General features: G+C 32.8%; 2 protein-coding genes and 1 pseudogene across 2 annotated transcripts; 1 reads left to right on the forward strand and 2 right to left on the reverse strand.

The window, feature by feature from the left end:
- The first annotated feature begins 826 nt into the window (after nt 1–826).
- On the forward strand, nt 827–5,668 carry LOC106766405 (annotated as a pseudogene).
- A 3,209-nt stretch (nt 5,669–8,877) lies between these two features.
- Nucleotides 8,878–13,605, reverse strand: LOC106768738 (triose phosphate/phosphate translocator, chloroplastic). Its single transcript, XM_014654025.2, has 12 exons — nt 13,084–13,605; nt 12,927–12,998; nt 12,770–12,835; nt 11,829–11,907; nt 11,460–11,580; nt 11,267–11,362; nt 10,642–10,754; nt 10,451–10,528; nt 10,221–10,337; nt 9,747–9,846; nt 9,511–9,611; nt 8,878–9,281 (listed from the first exon to the last, which is right to left on the reverse strand). Exons 1-12 carry the CDS (start codon nt 13,338–13,340, stop codon nt 9,264–9,266), a joined length of 1,218 nt encoding a protein of 405 aa, XP_014509511.1. The 5' UTR covers nt 13,341–13,605; the 3' UTR covers nt 8,878–9,263.
- Nucleotides 13,606–19,137: 5,532 nt separating this feature from the next.
- On the reverse strand, nt 19,138–20,289 carry LOC106767871 (protein DMP6-like). Its single transcript, XM_014652827.2, has one exon. The coding sequence runs from the start codon at nt 20,212–20,214 to the stop codon at nt 19,585–19,587; it is 630 nt and encodes a 209-aa protein (XP_014508313.1). The 5' UTR covers nt 20,215–20,289; the 3' UTR covers nt 19,138–19,584.
- Nucleotides 20,290–22,250: the final 1,961 nt, after the last annotated feature.

The following is a 22,250-nucleotide window of genomic DNA, read 5'->3' on the forward strand; positions in this document are numbered from 1 at the left end:
GAACCATTTCAAATAAGGTAATTTGTTAAACATTTTATAGTCACGTGATCCATAAATGGAATTGTGATTTCTAGAATAACCGGTCCTGAATTATGTAATGTGGAAGTTTTTTTTACACTTGTAGATGTGGAATGTGTATATTATACTTGTGTATTGGAAATTGAGCTAAAATAGATTAACTTTAAAAACATTTTATTGGTTGAATCATAATTAGTTATGTTTAAATAATAATTAGAACCATCTTAATCAAAAATTTATTACAAAATTTATAAATACTAGTTTGAGATAAGGAGATAAGTTACATTTATGGTCTATCAGTCTGATTTTGGTATAAGAGGACATTTCACAAATATCCACCGACTAGTGTTTGATGAACGGGACTTGGAGTTGTGAACGACCAATTAAAGACCAACCATTTGAATGTGAAGACGCGACTTACACTCAAAACATTTTGGCACCTACTGTTGGACTGAGAGAACAACTTATTAATTTCATGATGACTACAAGGAACATAACAAGAAATGTAGTTGTGGAAGAAGCGAACAACCAGCCTAATCTGATAGAGGTGATGAGAAACCTACAAAGACAAATGGAGAAGATGCAAAGGAAATATTATGAAGAGTTGAGGACCCTTCACGCGGAAAACACGACTATGCAGCAAGAGTAGAGTGTTAGGAATCTTGTGCCCCCTACCTCAACTCAACTCGTGCAAACCAAGTAGTGTGAAAAGCCTTATCGAACAGTCCATGAGGGCAACTTAGGGGTTAGTAAGGATCACCCCTTTGTTGTGAATACGATCGAGATGCTTCCATTCACACCAGGAATAATGGAGACGCTTTTGTTGGACAAGTTGACGATGCCTATTTTTTATGAGTATGACGACTATACCGATCTCGATGAACATATTAGAATTTTCATGAATCAAATGGCATTTTACACCTCGAGTGATCTCATCTGGTGTAGATCCTTCTTCTTCTTGTTAAAGGGAGAAGCTTTGGTTGGTTCTCCTCAACTGCCATGGTATAATTATGCTTGGTTAGGTCCTCCATTATCTTCCTGTCCTTTTTTACGATCAAGTAATAGATCATCAAGTTCACGTTACAACCGATGATTGGCCTTGGTCAAGCGCTTCTCAACCGCCTTAGAGTTCGCCAACTTAGCATCTAGGTCCTCTTGAGTTTGCTAGTAGTTGGATTCAGTGGTGATGTCGACCTTCAACTTAGAATTCAATTTAGTGTTGGCCTTCAATGTTTGCTCTAAGTATAGTTGCGCCCTACATAACTCTTTCTTCAACCGCTTGGCCTCGGCTTTAACACCCATAATACCTTGGTGCTCAATAATGTCACCCAAAGGCTAAGTTCTACAAGGGTATTAATGACTTCTTGTTTAGTGATACCCTTGAGCATGTCCTTCTTAGCCTTGGACAAGTTGAAAGATACTTTGGCACCTAATTATAATTCGGTGTTGAAGATACCCCTAACCAAAGGCCTTAGTGTTCTGCCCTCCGTTTGGTGGCTATTTTTGTGGGACGATAAGGACTTCTCTCCTTTTCGGCAAGACTTCCTCTTTCCTTTATTTTTCTCCTTCTCCAGTTAGTGATCAGGAGGAAAAATTGTACTTATGGGAGCAAGTTGGAAAATGGGAAGCCTTGTCGCTCAACATTAATGGGCCAAGTGGACAAGATTTGGAGGATTATATGAACCAAAATAGGCTACCGATTCTTGGCATTCGAGTGGGTGCAGAAATGGTGAAGAAATAATAGAGGCGTTGGAGTTAGATCTAGAGCAAAACACAACACTCTTAAGGCCTGAACGCATGCCCAACAGTTCGAATGCAATTGGGTTAGCGCAACATATAACTCCCGTAGCACGCCTATTTGGAACTCATCAAATGAAACCCTAATGAGCAAGTCATTAAACAAGCAAGAGTACTTGTGGAAGAAGTCTACAAGGAAACCCTCCCTACCATGATAAACCTGTTCATTACCTTTATATACTCGTAGGTTAGTTAGGTCGTCACCCATCAATCAGGTACGACTGTACTACCCATTCACATAAGTCCCAAGCCCAATGGGAGCGAGTTATGTACTCATAAACTTAGAAGGACGCCCAATCATAGCCAGAGATGACCAGGAGATTTAGCTCATCCCTTTTATTAGAAATATCAACCTCAATTTTTGCAGTTGACCAGGAGATTTACATTTGTTTCCGCTTTGTCATCCATGTCTAGACTCCGCTTGGTTAATCCTTGGACATCGTGAGGAGACGCTGACAATTATACTAATGACGATGACACATCATCTGCATTACCCCTACTGTCTCGACCAAAAGACTCCTCAAATGAAGAAAGATAAATTGTAGACATTATTATCTTAAGTAAGAAAATGATCGGTTGAGCGAGAAGCAAATTAAGGAAAAGGTGAAAATGACAAGTCAGGCCCACCCCTATTTATACGAGCATTCATCTCAACTGTCTCTAATCCTCCACCGTAAGATTTGTTGGTATCTAATGGTCCATAAAGTTTCAATGTTTCAAATTGTAACAAATGCGAAGATCATGGCATCACATCTCCCTCCCCCCTCCAACTCTCATAATTTGGAATGAACAACCAATAAGGTAGGTGGCACAATATCAAGCGGCTAAAGTATAAACCCCTCTCGCAAATTATTTAATGTTAGGACTTGGGGGACCTATGTATAATATACTCATCCAATCAACTATTAGACGGAAGGTTAACCCTATCAGATTGGACAGTTTAAACACTTTGGAAATCGATTGGTCAAGCTAAAGTAGATTAACCCCAAAATCATTTCATTTAAGTTAAATCATGATTAGCCATGTTTGAATCGTAATTAGGTTAATCTTAATAACAAGTCCATTACAAAGTCTATAAATAGCGGTTTGACTTAAGGACGTATATTACACATTAATTACACATTTATTGTCCTTACAATTTGAACTAATTTGACTTTGACATAAGAGAACATTTGATAGGTACCCATCGATCGATGTTTGACAAATAAAACTAAGAGTTGTGAACGACCAGTTACCGATTAACCAATTGGACATGAAGACTCGGCCCTACACACAAAACACAATGTAATTGTTTTTTTTAATGTAATGAATTTGTGTGACAAAATTGCAGTTGATCAATTTTGGAATAAACTGAGACAAAGTTAACATATTGACCAGTGTGGATGAACTTGATGATATTATAAAATTTTGTTCGACAACATAAGATTTAATTAATAAGAATTACATTAAAGATTTCATGATATACGAGGTAAATATTGTATTTTGTTATAAAATGTAACAAATGACTTATATTTATGTTGTAATGTATCTATGTAGATGTTTGGTATGTGAAAAGACTTGTTTGAATAGATGTGTGGGATATCGTCTATACTTGTATTTGTCATTATCATTATTAATGTTGGATACAATTAATGATCAACAAAGAAGGAAGATATGTGTTGTTAGGTTGTAAAAGAGGTGGTAGATATAGACACTGCAAGATGTTCACAACTCAATGTAATTGGAACATGAAAATTTAAGTATCCTTTCAATTTACATGAAGAAGTAGTGAGCATGATTTATGAAGTTACTTTATTCATATCATAATTACTAACTATAAATACATTAACAGGTTTTCCACATGTTGGGAGGTCAAAACTAATGAGAAATTCATACTTGTTGAAATGACTATTTTATAATCTATAAGAGTTTTGTTGACTTTGAAGGAGAACAACAAAGATAATGTCATAATTACATTAACAAGTATACATGGTATAAGGTATGCATATTAAAGATGGAAAAAGTAAATATAAAAGTGAAATACAACAGTTAATGATGTTGCTTGAACATGACCACTAGTAGAAAAATGACTTATTATAACGACCTATATTATAACGTATAAAATTATCTGTTATAATAGAGATATATTATAACGTAATTTTTTAAATCAGTTATAATATGAAATGCGGTGGCAAAATTATAAATAAGTGTAAAATGTGGCTGATGTATTATAACGAATTTTTAGAAATACGTTATAATATCTCTTCCTCTTTCAGATCACGCATTCGAGAGAGCACTTTCATTTCTCACACGTTAGAGAGCCTCACTCTCATTTCTCTCCATTTCGGTTTCTTGGCGTCTTCCTTCTCGAGAGAGATCTCCTCACCGCACGCCGTTCATCGTCACGGTAAGCCTTCTTCACTCACGGAATCATCTCCATTTCCTCTATCCTTCATTCTCCACCGAATCATTCATAGATCTAAACCCTCCATTGGGGTTTCTTCTCCTTTTCACCATTTCCCTTCGATTCCACCAATTAAAACCTTGTTTTCACTGTTAAAAACCTTTTCCTCCGATTCAACTTTGATTTACACCGATCAATCGGTCCAGAATAGGTTTCCTACTTCTTCTAGGGTTTCTATCAAATTTAATCCTCTGTTTTTTGTTCTTCTAGGGGTGCCGAGAATTTGCCCTATTTAAAAGCCCCCGATTATTGGCGAAATTTGATTTCCCGCTCTAAAAACCCTAATTATCTATGAGATTAAGTGAGTTAGGAAGGGAAGCAAGAGCGAATGGGGTAGAAACAGCGAGGAAGTTCTGATGTCGACAACGAAGTGAAGAAACAATGACAGCGAGGAAGTTGATGACGACTCACAAGATATATTTTTAGGTTCTGCACATGATAAAGCTCTGGTCTCTACTTATATAGTGGCTGNACTTAGTTTATATGGTTTTTNTTTGGGATAGAGACACAATTATCTTGTAGTTGTTACTTTTGCTTTGCACTATCATTGATTGCTTGCAAGAAATTGTCTTTCAGGAGCCTAGTAGTGTTGAGAAAATTATGGAAATTGATGACCACATAGGTTGTGCTATGAGTGGATTGATTGCTGATGCTTGAACACTTGTTGAACATGCGCGGGTTGAAACTCAGGTATTATTAACCTTGTAGCATATACTAGTTAGTTAATTAGCTAATGATTTATATATTTTATTTTGGTTTCTTGTTCACAGAATCATAGTTCTCCTACGGTGAACCAATGACTGTTGAGTCCACCACTCAAGCTCTTTGNGACCTTGCCTTGCGTTTTGATGAAGGTGACGAAGAATCCATGGTAANGAGCTTCTCAANTTTGATATTCATGTCTATTTTTTATGCTTCTGTTTAGGAAAAATAATTTATAAGTGTTTCTTAGTAAAGTTGCTTCTTGTTTATATATACCTTAGATGTATAGATGCCTTATATATTGCATTTGATAGATGTTGATTGGAGATATAAGCAAGTGTTAGATGCCTAAACAATTTTTCTATGCGCAGAAATCCTTGTATGACTCAACTATTGAATGTTTGCCATTTATACTTAAATGTGCAATTCCTGTTGTTGTTTGATTCAGTAGCATGTTCCGACAAACACTTATCTTTTGTACACAATACTAAATCAGTATGTTCTTGTTGCAGTGGATCATCATGTATTTATTCTAACATGCCATTTCTTTTTCTCTTTGGCAGTCTCGACCATTTGGAGTATCTCTCCTCATTGTTGGCCATGACGAGAATGGATCTAGCTTGTAAGTATTTATTTTGCCTATTATGCAACGGCTTGTTGTATGTAGTGTAATGGAGTTATTCTTTTGGTTCATTTTTCTGTGTTTAGTCAGTGATTTCATTAAATGTTTGTTTGCCCTGAATCTGAAATATCAATGATTGTTTTCAGTTTGTCATTATTCATATTAATATTATTTTATTATTTCTNTCTTTGGGGATTAGTGGAATTGCAAAGAAAGGAACTTTGCACAAAATTTATTTTCTTAAGAAAAGGATTTTTACTTAACCTCACAAAAACAATATAAATTATATCTGTCANATTTAGATCAACGGTAAGTCCCTATAAAACATGCATCACTTTGTTTAGCTTATATCTTCTTCCACACTACCTTGAATCTTGCAAAAATATCAGTATTATGGAGTTTGTCAAAACTACCCTTGGACAATATACCAAGTTATGCTCATATCTTTCCCTAGTATATAATCTGATCTAAAAAAAATAACTTTCTTTCATTCTCCTTTTCTAAATTTTGCAGATATGAGAAAAATATTCCCATTTGAACTATTTCACTTGGGTGTTGATGAAGTGAATACAGGTCAGTGTGCAATTCTTTCTTCTCGCAGCTTGACTTAAAAGCTCAAAATTGGGTTTTATGTCTATAACTGAGCTTCCTAATACTGAGGTTATGGCTACTGAGGTTCCTAATACTGGAAAATGAATGCATCTTTCTCTATCTACGTCTACAAAATATGAGATATCTGGTTGCTTTGTAATTTATGCTTATGGCCTAATACTTTAAATTTAATTTATGCTTTTTATGGTTGCTTTTGAATATTGCAAGTGCATGAATCATCTGATATTGGGCTGCTTTGTTTCCATCAATGCTTAATGTTCCTGTTAAGTTTTTATTATAACCACTTATTAGTTATGAACCTGTTTGGAACAATGCTTTGAACCAACCATGTACACGTCTCTGTCCTCTTTTTCTTTTTTTTTTCCTATAGTTCCCTAATGAATGTTTACTGATGAAGAAGGATCCATATTATTGATTCATTTGTCCTACTTTAATTGAAAACATGATAAATTGTCAACTATGNCTATAATCCTGGAACATGNATGCTTGAGATTAGNAATCCTTCATATGAAGCTCAACTTGGCATATATTTTTCGNTTTTACTCTTTACCTGTAAGTCTTTTCCTACGATTTATTACTATAGTTACGAAAACTCTAGCTCTACGAATAGTAACTTTATTTTCTTTATACTTTTTGCAGAAATAATCAAGAGCTTATCAAAGAACTTAGTAAATATTCCCAGTTATTACTTGATTATTATATGCAACGNAGAGGTCTCAATTGCATTCGTGGAAGAAAAGAAGATAGCCGAGGCCCTTCTATTGAAATCCTTTCATTTAAATTAGTTTAGTTGTTAGGAAAGATTAGAGAGATTAGTACAATCTAATCATGCAGCCAGTCTAACCCATATATTTGTTTTTGAAACATTTTAGCTATTGAAGACATTTCCAAAAGCAACAAAGTATCTCAAGAGTATGTTTTGTAGATTTTTTCCTCTATTTAGTGAAATGCTTTAGGGAGAATCACTTCTCTTTTACATCTTTGTCAAAGTAATTGTAAATTTAATGAATGAAACGAAATCTATTTAGTTAGGTTATATTCATTATAAATTGAAGAGATGATAATTCAATAAATTGATCGGATGTGAAATATAATAATGATTTTTTTTAAAAAAAAAAAACAAGTTTTTATAACGTAGATAACAATGTACGATATAATAGGTTGAATCTGAAAAACATATATTATAACGTACAAAAATGACCTATTATAACGGATAAATTGAGGACATAGTTCTGGGCGATATAATAGGTTTACACATTTTATAACGTAGCAGAAAAGTACGTTATAATATGTTGAACTTATTATAACGTAAATTTTTGCTACGTTATAAAATGTGCAGACTTATTATATCGCCCAAAACTATATCCCCAGTTTGTACGTTATAATAGGTCATTTTTGTACGTTATAAAAAGTGATTTTTGCACTAGTGGACATGTATATTTAATGAAAAAAGTTTGATAAGACCTCAAGATTTTAGAACAAATGGTTTTTGGACTCATTTGGGTTAAGTGAAACTACTGAATGCATTTAATATTATTTTGTTCATGACAATATATACAAAATTAACACATATAAATTGCTTATGTGGTTATTATTGATATAACATTATAAGGTTGACTTTTTTTTTATGTTTGTGTTGTTGGGATGTAAATGAGAGAAAAAAACCTTTATTTAGACCTTTAAAAGATCTAAAAGGTTGTTTCTCAAAGTGAATGTTACCTTCAAGTTTTTATTACTCAAAAGGATTTCGCTTTAATAAATACAATTATCATTTTTTTTTCTAAAGTTTAAAACGATTCAACATAGAAAAAAAAAATAAAACAAAAGGGTAAGATGTTAGTGCACCTAAGAAAGACTTGAGAGCATATATTGTATACTTGAAGAATTCTCATTGATTGTCTTATTTTAGTTCATTTGGATTATCCTATACAATCTTTTGGTATGTATATGTATTTTGTTTGTGTTGGTTAATTTGTACGCAAAATTATTCTTAATTATGCATTTAGTGGAAGCTGCTCAGTACAAATATTAGTGGATAGTATTTATTTGGAATAAAACATAATGTTAGTGACACCTTTCTGAAGCATAAAGGCTGACTAAAGGCCAAGGCTTTCCTTCAAAATCCTAATGTTGTCAAGCTAGCAACTAGTTAGTCCTTAATTTTGCTTTTTCATCACCTATACAACAAATTGATTAAAAACCATTTTTTCAGTGGTGGTGACCTTTGACAAGGAGTATAAGCTATTTCCTTTCCATGTGTAAGCCACACATAATGCTTTCTTGGATTAAAACGATTTTGTTGTAGCTTAAGAATGACTTCTTTTATGAGGTTCACTACTTTTTCCAACATTTATAGGCAGTGGTAACAGCGATTCAGCTTATCTCTCAAGTGAAATGTCAATTTGTTGAGGATGCCGGTTCCCTTCATTGCTTTTTGGTCTCTTATTGTCTTTTAGTCTAAATATATTCCCGATTTCCTTTAGTAAGCTGAAATGGCTAGCTCCAAACAACCCCTCTGGTAATTGTTGATCTTTAGCTATCTACCTACTCATGCATTCTTTTAAGCACAATCAAGATAATCTTACACTAATTGCCATTCATTTTCTTAGTTATTTCACTTTTTGTATCATCTGTTTATATAATAAAGCTTGGTCACCATTTTATTCAACCAGTGCAATCAGAATGACAATTCCCTCAAATTCATTCTGTAAATCAAATTATTTGACATGACCTCTCTCACTCAAGCCTAGAGTTTTTAACATGACCATTGACCCAACTGCATTTGACTGCTTACTATTTTTCAGCTTTCCAAATAGTTTCAATAGCTCTTTATGGGAATCAAGGATACATCATTTTTCAGTCGAGACGACAAGACTGCAAATCAGCAGCAAGACAATGTTTTCTGAAGAGAGAAAAATAAAAACAAAATATTTAACAAAAAGGAAGAAGGAAAAATAAAAGCGCGCTATCACAAGGATAGTACAATACTGAACCAGTCACTCAATTATTTTGAAGGAAATTTGGCGTGATTTACAGTGCAAGACCTCCTCCAGGTTGACCACTTTCTTCTTATGCTGCTTTCGCTTGCTGACAAGAAACCAAGAGCAAAATTGAGTCAATTAAATTATAACACTTTCAAAGACATTCTATGTTATCAGTTGAAATTATTAGGAAATCACTTTCAAACACATTCCATGATTACACTTTCAAAGACTAAGGCATCTATGAAGAAAGTGGTTTAACCTTGCATATGAAGAATAACTTTCCAAGTTTCAACGAATTTAATGAGGTATAAAAGAATTGAAAAGGGACTCACTCGTTTCTCTTCCTCCAACCTGGCTTTGATGAGAGAGTAGAGTGCCACTCCAGCAATTGCAATGGCTGTTCCTATACCAGTTTGGGTGCTAATCTTGTTACCTGTGTACAGCAATTAGCCATGCAGAAATATGTTTAGACTCCCAGGAAGATGATTTTTTCTTCAATGGCAAGGAACAAACAAAAACTCGTGAAGGTTAAACTTTAATAACAAGGAAGGAAGATAACGATATTTACCGAAGACTATAATCGAAAATCCAATCACAAATACACGTTTCAGTACGTTCCCAACTGCATGAGTGAGAGGAGCCACTCTCTCAAGAGTGTTGGTAGCCACCTGATGACCAAAAATGTAGATAAGATAGTTGAGTATTGAAATAACTATTCTATACAGATTATTCCTCCATCGCCTTTTACATCTCTTCTAAGATCATTATACAAAAATCAAGAAATGTAATAATTCAAGATATTGTGTTTCTCCAAAAGGAATTTACTAGCAGAATAAACCAAAATGAATTAATTGAAGCAACATTTTAGTACAGAAAATGCTCATAAAGGCTCTAAGGAGTTCAAAATCAAAATTATTAAATGAAAAATCGTTTTTTTAGTAATCAATGTAACGTTTTTCATAATTTTTTCCGTTAATTTCTCAATTTCAAGGTAATGTTTCATCCAAAATTTAGACTAATGCATCGAAAAAGAAGGATTTACCTGGTTGTAGAGATGGTAAAACATACCAACCCAGAAGAGATCTGAGACGAACTTGACCAAACCTACTTTAGCAATAGCATCATTGAAGCCGTGCTTCAACAGAGCAGGGCCTTCCACCTGTGATATCAAATAATGATTAATCCTGATACGATGCAAAAATAGAAATCGTATTACATAAATTCTACAATAAAAATTGAGTTCTCAAGTGAATTAAAATAGGTTTCACTCACAATTACTGCAGGAGGTATGCAGACAATTAGAGCAATGATGGAAATGTAGGCATAGACATTGGTACTATCCATATCCGTCTGCACAAGAGTTATTTAACAATAATATGACAGAACAATAGTTAGTAAAGTAGGAGGACATGTAGCTGATATAAGTAATTTGGACATGTAACATGGGTAGCATAGGAGATAACCATGGCTTTCTTTGAATAGATGCTCCGGTAGGTGAAGGAAATGTTTGAAATCATAGCACTTATGAAGCCAACCCAGTTGAATGAGAGCTCGGTCAAAGATGCCATGGACACACCTGCTCAGTACATGGCATGAAAAATTATGTTAAGTTCTCCGTTCACTAAATATTTCTCAGCAAATGTTCACATATTACTTGTATTTTGGCATCCTCTGTTCACAATCTTTTAGGTTTAAAATCCAAGTTTAGAGTTAACAAAGAAAATAATAGTCCATGTATGACTGAGGTTAATTTTCAGAGAATAACTTCAAAGCTCTCTAAAGAAGTTAAAAAAGAAAAACATTCCCTAAAATATCTGAACAAAATGTTTACCTTGACAGTTCAGAAAATGTCCATGCATTAATGAAAGAAGAGTGCCACTCATTTCAACATAATCTCATACTTAAAATGGATAATGAGATAAGATCCACATATTTAACAGGAACCCTATGGATTATATCCTATTGGAAAGAGTGTGTATTAGAGAGATGAGGGGTAGAAAATTCGTTGTGAACATTTTTCCCGTTGAAATAGCTGGTTAGTGGAAACAGTGAATCTTATCTCAGTTTAAGGAAGAAGAGGGGTGTTACCAATAACAACGGGAGCCAGAGACAGCCACAAAGTGATGGGAATGGATTGGCCAAGGATGAACTGTGAAGCAGCAGCATTGAAGAATGGTTCAAGAGCTGAAACAAAAGTTTTTCAATGTTGTTATTAGAAAGTAGACACAGCTAAACAGTTTCAAGCACCTCTTATTTGATGTATAAGATAAACTTTTATCACCTTTAATGGTATGAGTGAAAGAAACAGCAACTGCAGCAAATGAGACATTGCTGGTCACATGGCCTAATGCATGGCACACAGCCACCGGAATGAGCAACTTCAGCAGGTTGGAGTCTATAGGCTACAGAAACAACAGCCTTATCAGTACAGTACTATTTATATACAGCAATAGTATTCTATGTAAAATATTCATCACGAAACTAAAATTAATGTCACAAGATGTAGGTAAGCAGAATCAATGAACATTTGTAATACGCTGATAAATAGACTAACAGGATCAATCCAGAAAATAACGTGGAATAGCACTTAGGAGTTAGATTTTTTTTTGGTTTATGTATTCTGGGCTGGGCGATATTGAACTTGACTTACAGCACGCTTAGGAAGGCCCACGGTCCAGCTCCCCAAACAGTACACCACACCGACGAATAAATGGATGACGGATACGAAGCTGCATAAAAGCATAGCTAATCAAAATAAAAATGGTGATGGTGGACAAAAGAAAAGATGAAATCAAAAACTGATATGGAACAAGGGAAATTGTGGAAGAATTTTTATTTATAATAACTTGACTTTTTTCTATTCATGATACACTAATACACAATATATGCAGGATAAAAATTTAATCATAAAATTCAAACGTGGCTAACGTTTGAATTAGTAAATTATTAACGAAGGATATAATTTAAAAAGACAGATTAAAGATTTATTTCCTTGTCAAAATTTAACATACAAGATTATTGAGATTAATATATTTTTTTAAAATCATACAAATAAATCTGATTAATAGAGTATATAAACTCATTATTGAATTGGAGAAATTGAAAGCAAAACCATGTCCATGAGAGTGAGTCTCGTCAATTTACTCTTTAAAAAATGAAAAAAAAAAATTGATTTAGTGTGGCATTTTTGGGGCATTAAAAAAGTAAATTAGATTTTTATTTTCATAATTTAAAAAGAAAATTGATAAGGTCTTGACATTGGTTATTTGCTCAATTAAAATATATTAACTCTTAGTCATAGACAACGGTTTGCTCTATTCTTAATATAGATTTAAAATCAAGAGAATCTGTATACATCATTCAGCGCAGTCCGTTCTAACTCATTTCATAGACACTAACAGAGTGTCATTTTATTACAAAATATAATAATCAAGAAATACGAAATCAATTATTACGATATTCCTTAAGTTGACCTTAACTCAATATTAATCGACTTTAACAAAGCCAAAGACAATGTTTGCACATATTATTTCACTGATCAACGAGTCAACACCAGACAAAATGCAAGATAGAGAGTCGCTGAAAACTTACTACGGATAGGGGAAATAGTTGTAGATCTTCTTGTTGAGGATGTTGAAAATCACGTTCAAGAAGTACCTACATCAGGAAAAAAAAGGCGACGTAAGCGGAAGCCACTACAGAGTCAGAGATTGATAGCATGTAACAAAAACAGAATCAAGTGACGTACCACGTGAAGAAGAAAAACCCTGTGACAAGAGCGGGGTATTTGTCGAAGAATCCCGCGGGAGCAACCTTTTCCCTGTAATGAAAAAAATTGAACGGCATTAGTTAGGAGAGTGACGTGGCCGAGTTGGCCGAGTCAGAACGGATGAAACGGACCTCACCCGGCGGAATCACCACCCTCGGCCGGCGAGGAGGTGGCGGCCAGGCAAGGCCGGAGGAGGACAGCCTCCTTCTTCAGCGCCGGCGAGCAGAGCTCCGGACGCAGCTGCCTCCCCCAAATCAGATTCCCACCTTCCGCGAGGGACCCCACGGTCTTCACCGTGACGAAGGAGGCACCGCCAGCGACGTCCCGCGGAGGCTTGCGGAGGTGAGCGAGGGAGGAGAAGGCTCCGGCGCGTGACAGTACTCGCGACTCCATCTGAACCCGAACGAGGAAGAGGGAATGGCGAGAATGAGAGAAGAAGAGAGTGTGTGTATGCGATATTGTTCTGGTGAGAGTACCTGTGGCTCTCGTTAACCGTCTGGTTTTGTTTATGCAGGGCTGCGATCGGGTTCTTCGCGGAGTGAATGCATGCGATGCGCTTGATTGTGTGATAAGGGTTAGTGTGTGGAGTGATGGAATGGAAGGTGAGAGATGGTGAGGAAGCAGGGTGGTTTGGTGGGGTGAAGGATAGGGAAGTGGATAAGTGGGACCCTCTTATCTGTTGGGAAGAGATTTTTGTACAAGGCGTAAGGATGATTGGTGGTGAAAGAGGGAGGTTGTGTGTGATTGTTTTTGGTGATATCAAGGTCAGGCCTTATCACATTCTCTTTCTCCTTCGCCTTGTAAAGTTGTGACGGAGGTTATTCAATTGCCATTGGCTGTTACTGTAATTCACGTCACGGAATCCCTCCTTCTCTCACCAAAACTTTAAAACAAAAAATAAATAAATAAATACAAAAGGCCAGAATCTCATGATTTTCCTTTTCTTCCTCTTTTATATATATAAATATTATTAACAGCTTTATGCTGAGAAATTGTCGAATGAGCATGACTTGATTGAAATAACGTGCATGTTTGTGTGTGAGAGAGATATGGCGTTAGATTTTGACGGTTTGGAAATGAAACTTAGTGTTCACTCATGTGAAGCTGTCACTAGAGACAAACAATGTGTCTTATTTCTAAAGATAAAATGAAATTGAAGTTGACTTTGGTTTTTGATTATATAGGTTATTATTTAGCGAGTTAATTTAATTTAATTTGATTTATTTATTTTTATTTATTTAATTTGTTTAATTACAATATTTTTTTCATCAATCTTAAAGAAAATTGTAATTTTTTTCTAATTGAAATTTAAATGAAATTTAATCTAAATACAATACAAAATGATGTTAAACTCGAAATGTAATCCAAAATCACAAAAATACAATACAAACCAAGTATATTTATAGATAAGAACATTTAGGACTTTGTTTTTTAATATAATTTAATATTTAAAATTTATAAGTGGGTTATTGAGTCAACCTAACTCACCATGGGTTCAATCTGAGTGAGTCAAATTCTAAGTATATCAAATTCATTTTTAGTCTGTGTCGAAATTTGTAATTTTTTTTAACCCAACCTGACTCGAACCCATAGAAGACTGGGTTGACTCGTGGAGTTTAACATATTTCAGGTTTAGTTTCAATCATTTATAATATCAATAAATATTAGGTTAAATTATTCCCAGGGTTCTTATTTTTGGTTTGAAGTCTCAAATGGGTCACTCGCTTATTTTTGTTCTTAATTGAGTCCCTATTTGTAAAAAATTGATACAATTGGACTTCTATCATTAAATTTGGCTTAATAACGTTAAAAATTTACATTGATGGGTACATTAACATGACATATTGATGTGACTGTGACTTTTTTAAACGACGTGACAAAGTAAGGTTATTAGTTAGGTGAATTTTGTTATTTTGAAAATAAAAAATTTGGGATTTCTTTGAATCCGTAATTCATTGAATCCTTAATTAGAGGATGTTTAAGGTGTTTGTCATTGTTCTTCTGCCACATTGTTGGTGTCGTTCCACATTGATCAAGTTGTAACTTATTCTTTTACGACGATGTTGTCGGTGATTTTTCTTGTGCTGCAAAAGTTTTTAACCTCATTCGTGTACTTCTTTGATATTGTTGGTGGATGTTTATTTCGTTTAACGTTGTTGATGTTCCTTTCTTTTGTTTGCGTTGTCGTTGGAGTAATTGAAGAATGTCTATGGGTCATTTATGTTCATTTTCCACAAGTAATGGGTGGCATAAGCAAAGCTCTAATCTTTATTGTTGTGGTGGTGGAGGATCAAGGAATTTGGATGTTTCACCCATTTTCCATTATGAAGATAAATCAGTATTGAGATCTACGAAAACTACTAAGAACCAAAGGAAACAATTTTGGAGTTGCCCTAAGTGCAAGGTAAAATACATGAAACCTATGTTATTTGTGTCATTGTTTTTCAAAAGAGACCATGTTGATTTTTTTTTTTAACAAAATGAATATTAAGATGTTGGTTGCAACTACTCCAGATGGTGCACTAATATGAAGTGCGAAGGAAATAATGACAGTTTCGTGAACACTAAAGAGAAGGAAACTGATAGGAAAATGATACGTAATTTGGAGAAAGTTATGTTGATTCTTCAAAGTGGATGAAGGTGTTGATAGGGGTGTGTTTTGTTTTGTGTCATTAACATAATTTTAGTAACAATGTTGATGACAACTCTATGATGTGTTGTAGTTGCCTTGTTGATTTTAGTTAGTTAAGTTAATTTCTTTGTTGTTAGGATGTATACTAGGCATTGTGTAGTATGGACAATTGACATTGTCTATTGTTGGTGTGTTCTTAAATGTAATGTTGTTTAGTGAATTCAAGACTTGTAAAAGTTTATAATTGTTTGTCCATTAAAAATGCACTGAAAATGGTATAATTAAAATGGTATAATGAAAATGGTTGAATGAAAATGGTATAATGAAAATGGTTGAATGATGCTTTAATGAAAATGCATTAATGAAAATGCTTTAATAAGAATGGTGTAATTGAAATGGTTTAATGAAAATGATTTAATGAGAATTGTATAATTAAAATGGTATAACCAAAATGCTATAAAGAAAATGGTATTACATAATAACATGATAGCATAAATAACAAAATGTATGATCTACCGCATAAGTTTTGTACAATACTGAAATATTACAAAATAACATTATCAAAGTCCTAATATTGTTTAGACAACCATTACAATTATTCAAACAAAATTACAAAAGTATTAACATAACATTCAGCTTAAAAAAAGATCATGGTTTTGAAATTCATCCCTTCCTAAGCTTGACCTTCACCCTGATGTCTTGATGGCATAATTGTTTTAGATGATGGGAATTTTCATTTTTCTTAAAGTGAGGTTAGATCCCTTAGGATGGGAATTTCCAAAATATTTGTTCTTGTGATTATGCTTTTTCTTGTACCTTTTTGGAGTTGATTTGTCTAATACCATATTTGCTTTTGTTGATAATGTCTTGGCACTTGCAACAACACACTTCTTTCAGTTGATGTCTTTGATGATGATGTACATGATAACGTTTGATAATGACATTTATCTGTGTTTGTGCTTTAGTTGTTGTTTGTAGTTCATCCAAGATTCTAGAAGCTTTTCGATTATAAGTTATAAAAATAACTCATCAAACAAGACTATTGCTTTAATATCTTCAAACAATTAATGGCTCTCGTTGAAATAGATCTTGATGTCATTATTTTCTATAACTTCCCAACGGTAGTAATTTTTGTTGATGATCCTTTGGCTCACAACATATTTGGCAGTGTAATTGACAATCAATGAGTCCCAAATATCATTGACTTTCTTATAAGAGTAGTACACATCGAACAAATCAATAGATAATGCATTGAGCGAAGTGTTTTGGCATACCTTATTCAAATTAATATAGTCTTCAATCTCTTTTACAAGACTATTGAAGTCAGGTTTGATGGTTGTAAGAAGCAACTTTATACATGTCTAATATAGTAGACACACATTTCTGGGTCGAAAATTTAGTCCCGCAAAGACTTCGATTTTTGAAACATCTAAAAAAGATTTCAAAAAGTATATTGAGTTCCAGAAGTGTTGTTCTACTTCTTAAATGTAGAGTTGTTGTCGATGTTTATAACGTCAACAATAAGTCCCTAAGGTTATTGTAGAAGATGATAAAAAGTGGACTTCTGAGTCATGTATATTCACTGCCCTTAAGGACTTATTTGTAGTGTATTATGTAAGTTTCCTATGATACAATAGAAACTTCTCAATTATTTTTTAGGAACCCAAAAACTAGCAAGATAAACTCTTCAGCAATAATAACTCAAGATTTTAAGAGAAGAAAGAAAGAAGAGAAAATAAGAATGATAGAAGAAAAGTGGAGAGAAAGGAATGAAAAGTGTTTTCGGAGAATAGAAAAATCTATTTATGATAGATGCTGGATGAGTTTATGATAAGTCAAATAACCACGACTCACTCAAAAAAATATACAACAAATCCAAGATGCTCACCATTAAGTTTCCGATGACTTGCAAAGGAAGTGCACAATACACCAAAAATGAAAAACATCTCGCACTCACTATTAGAAAGTAGATTTTAAGTCAAACTCAACTCCACGAAACCAGCTTGTAAGATAAGGTTTGCACACACATATATATATATATATATATATATATATATATATATATATATATATATATATATATATATATATATATATATATATATTATAATTTGGCTTTATATCTAATCGATGTGAACCTTCCAACACTCCTCCTCTTATATCTTTCTAGGAGATTTTAATTACTTTTGTAATACTCATTTATTTGAAACAATTCTTGTTACATAAGACACTCACTGAAAGACAAAGGATTTGGTTTCAAGAAAAATCCAAATAAATTAAGAAAAAGTATTATTGTGATTTATATATATAATTTAATGCTAATTTTTAAAATTAAAAATAATCGAAAGGAGTCATATATCTTCAAAAGTTTGTTTCAATTCTTTCTCACCTAATTTCTTCAGAAGTTGAAATGTGTGAGTAGATAATAACTCGTGGAAGAATTCAACTCATTTTAAATTTTTAGTTCTTCTTCTATAAATGTTTAATGAAATAGTTTATTCAAGCATAATTTAGTTGTAACATAATTTCAACTTAGCCAAATTTCATAGGAAGTTTTTATGACTACCCTATATGGACCTCTTAATTTTCTTTAAATTTTCCATCCTTGGCATTCTTCATACCCATATCAATAGTTATAACTTGTTTAGTTTTAAACTCCATGTTTTTTTTCCATCTTTTATACGCATTTAAATTTTACTATATCTAAACATTGAAAGAAGACATGCATGCAGACAAAAAAAAAGGTTAGAAGATTTATCAACTAAGTTTATTTGGTGATTATATAAAATTTAGAATATTAAACCCACTTAGTGATTTATTTTTTCTACAAGGAACCATAATTTCTGTTATGGTATATTACGGTCGTTGAAAAGTATAACAATAATAACATGTTAACATTAAATTATAAGCATATAAGAAAAGTTATTACCAAAAAGAAAATTTGGAATGAAAAATTAGGAAGGTTTTATTTTTAAATAAAGAACTAAATAATTAAAAAAATTCTACAGTTACCTTGATAATATAAAATAATAAATATATTATATTATTGATTAACATCTCAATTTAATCCTTATAATTACTTTTAGTATAAATCAGTGATACTTAAATAGTAGAGACTAAAAACACTTAAAAACAATCTATATTCTAAATACTTTTATTTATAAAATCAAACAATTCACTTAAAAACAATCTATATTCTAAATACTTTTATTTATAAAATCAAACAATTCATTATAAAGCTTTTGAAGAAAATAACTTGAGATTTATTCTTCTAGAAATATTTAAATTTAGTTTTTGTGATGATGTCATATTTTAGGATTATGATATTTTCATAATTTTTTTAATAATTTTTTGATAACAAGATTCGTATAATCACTTTATTGATCTATTTAAATTTGTGTTTAAAAGAAGATCTCTACTATTATATTATTAATATAATATATATATATATATATATATATATATATATATATATATATATATATATATATATATATTATTAAAAAATAATAAAAGTAATTATTAAAAGAAATTATTTCCATGTTTTAATAGTGATAAGCAAAGAAAGAGATTTACATGACTGCAACTTTTTCTAACATACAAGTACTTGTATATGGATAAACTCTGATACAAGTTATATTTGTTCATTCATATTGAGTTCTGCTTGCATGCTTTTCCGTGTGGGATGACTATGAAACTTTTCACACAGGCTCTTCACTGAAAGCTATACTGAAATATGCAGATGATCTTGAATAAATAAACTGCAAATCCTATCTCTGTTGAAACTGTGTATATATACATAAGAGCACATAGCTGTATTTAAAGGAATTTATGACCATGAATCTTGAATCTATCACGCATCATGCAAAGGGGTCTACATATGTACGAGTGTTTGATAGAATGAAATAAACATTCCACTTTATTTAGATGACATCACAACAATGAAATTCACTTAAATTCCTCTATAGTGTTGCAGACAAGAGAGCCGAATTGATTATCCAACTTTTAGTTCGGTGATAGTGGGAAGCCAATTCCATGTCTATGTGTGGGAAACGCCACAAAGAGCATGCTGCAAAAAATCCCTGTGGCCACAGGCAACACTGTTAGGATTTCCCGTGCCTGAGTTGAAGGTGATGGAAAGAAGCAATTCACCACATTCTGATCAAATAATGCAACTGCTGCAAACACCAAAATTGACATCACCGCATGAATGAAATCGATAAACTTTAATCTAAATTTTGCACCAAGTTCAGGTGGAAGAGTGGTGGATCCATCAATGACCCACAAGCCCTTGAAGGTGGCAAGTCCACAATAAACTTTCCCCTTATCATCCCTGAAGCTATCAGTAAAGCATTGCAAGAAACAAGAGGCACCACAGAGAGCCACGATTGTAGCAGTCATGAACTTGGAAACCGAGTCACAGTTGCCTTGATTTGTGACTATTGGAGACAGAAGTTGGAAAGCAAGAACAGTGCCAGTTGGTAACAGATTTGCCAGATGGGCTGTGCTTTGAAATGTTTGACTTATGGCTCTCTGAATGAGGCTTCTATCTGCATCAGGAACCCCCATGTTGTGCAGAAGTGGTAGCTTTTGTTCATCAGACATATTCAGGTCTGCTTTAATAATAGCATCCATTGTTGGCAATAGATTCTTTCAGCTTCCTAATCTGCCTTCTGTGTTGTGCTTTGATAAACTCTTTTGTGTTGCATGTGATTGTTAAAGTTGCATTCATGTATGCAGTTAGGCTTTGAGATATAATGGGCAAAAGCTAAAGAAAGGAAGCAGTGTTGCCATGACTTGCAAGAAACAGTAACTGAAAACTTGATATATATCAGGTTTTAACTTAATCTATGTTACTTGGTTTCACGAAAAGCAAGTTAGTTAGAAGAAAGGTTGTAGAAGATTTGGTTGTGTTTTCTGTTTTAAGCAGACGTGATAGTCACGAATGCACAAGTTTCCAGAATATATAAGAGAAAATGCGTGGGATTTCAAGTTTGGTGACAGAAGAAATGTTTTGCTGAGACGCAAGGGCTAGAAACTGAAGTTTGCATATATGTTAGCTTTAAGCACATGATATAAGGGGATTATTTAAACAACAAAGACATGTACTAGGAATCAATCAATATAATATGGACAGAAGTACAGCTATACAGATAAATGTTATATTTTATTCAATAATATATAGGTTTTCTTATTAAATGGTGTAATTTTTTTTTTACTAATTACTATAATCAATAATTTGACTAATTCTGGATAAGTAGTGAAACAACTTTCTTTAAAAAAACCACATTTTATACACATGACTTCAAATTAAATTTCCAACTTACATAGAAGTCGTGCAAATATAAGAACTTTAGTTTTGAAAAAATGATTTCTAGAAGTCGTGGAGAATGGATGATAATTACCCTTTCCACCAAAATCGTGCATGTGGAGGTCGAAATTTGACTTTACCTTTAAAACCCATAAATCGTACTAAGACTAGGACAACTTCTATGCAAAAAGTAGTAAGTTATAAAATATTATAATACAATTACATATATTACCAATTATACAAGTATTTTCAAAATTTGTACTAGCTATAACATTCCTAATTAATTACAATTCACTTTACTAATTTAAATAACCAAAATGGTAAGCACAATAAAAAAAAATAGTCAAAAAAATATCATATATAGCTTATTCATTATATTTTCATATAAATCTTAAATTATCACATTATATCATATTTATATAATTTTTCTCAATCCAAATTCATCTTATAACATAATTCACTGACTATTTATTTTAAAATATATGTTAATAATTCATCATTCATTTTCTATCATATTTGCATAATATTCACTTAGCTTGTTTTCATTAAATACATAAAACATGTGAGATGCATTATTTTATCCACAATCTTCTAATTATAGATCCCAACTATCAAAGTGAAAAATGATGTGTTTAAAATCAATTGTCAAAAATTTAGCTTGATTCAATGGTTAACAAAGCGGGAATTCCAATTTTATCGAGGTGACTCAGAACAAAAATAAAGTGGCGCCAAACGTTAGAAAAGTGGTGTCTGACACCACAAACTTATGGGACTCGTTGATGTGAGAGCACTCAATGATCGATAAGTCACACCCAGTGCCCTTAAGTCAGTAGTCACTGTCTAAGTGGCACCCATCAACGCTGCAACGATGCCTGATGGTATACCAAAAGTAAAAAATTCCTCTTTAAGTTTTAGTTGAGCAATGACTTTGCTTAAACTATATAATGCTTTGATATATAAATCTCTTAGCTCAAGATGTTCCATATCTAATCATCAAAGATATCATAGAGAACATCAAAGATATCATAGAGAAGTTCTTATTAACAATTAAACTACAGTTTTACAAGAACAAACACATACTCTAATACCAATTGAAACAAAGTTATCATTTGAAACACAACCATTATAATAACATTTCACACATAAAAATTATAACATAGTTCAAGTAAAAGACAATTATACTGCTTTAAATTTCAAATGGTGTTTTCCCTTTTTTTTCTTCAAAATTTCTAATAAACAATCAATTCATCAAGTGTACCACTTGAAACTAAAGAAGTTAAATTTATCAATCCTTGAGACTAAAATGCTAACAATTCATACTTTCACATATGCATCTCACATAACAATTCAACATAACTCA

Source organism: Vigna radiata, chromosome 7 (genome assembly GCF_000741045.1).
Source record: "Vigna radiata var. radiata cultivar VC1973A chromosome 7, Vradiata_ver6, whole genome shotgun sequence".
NCBI lineage: Eukaryota > Viridiplantae > Streptophyta > Magnoliopsida > Fabales > Fabaceae > Vigna > Vigna radiata.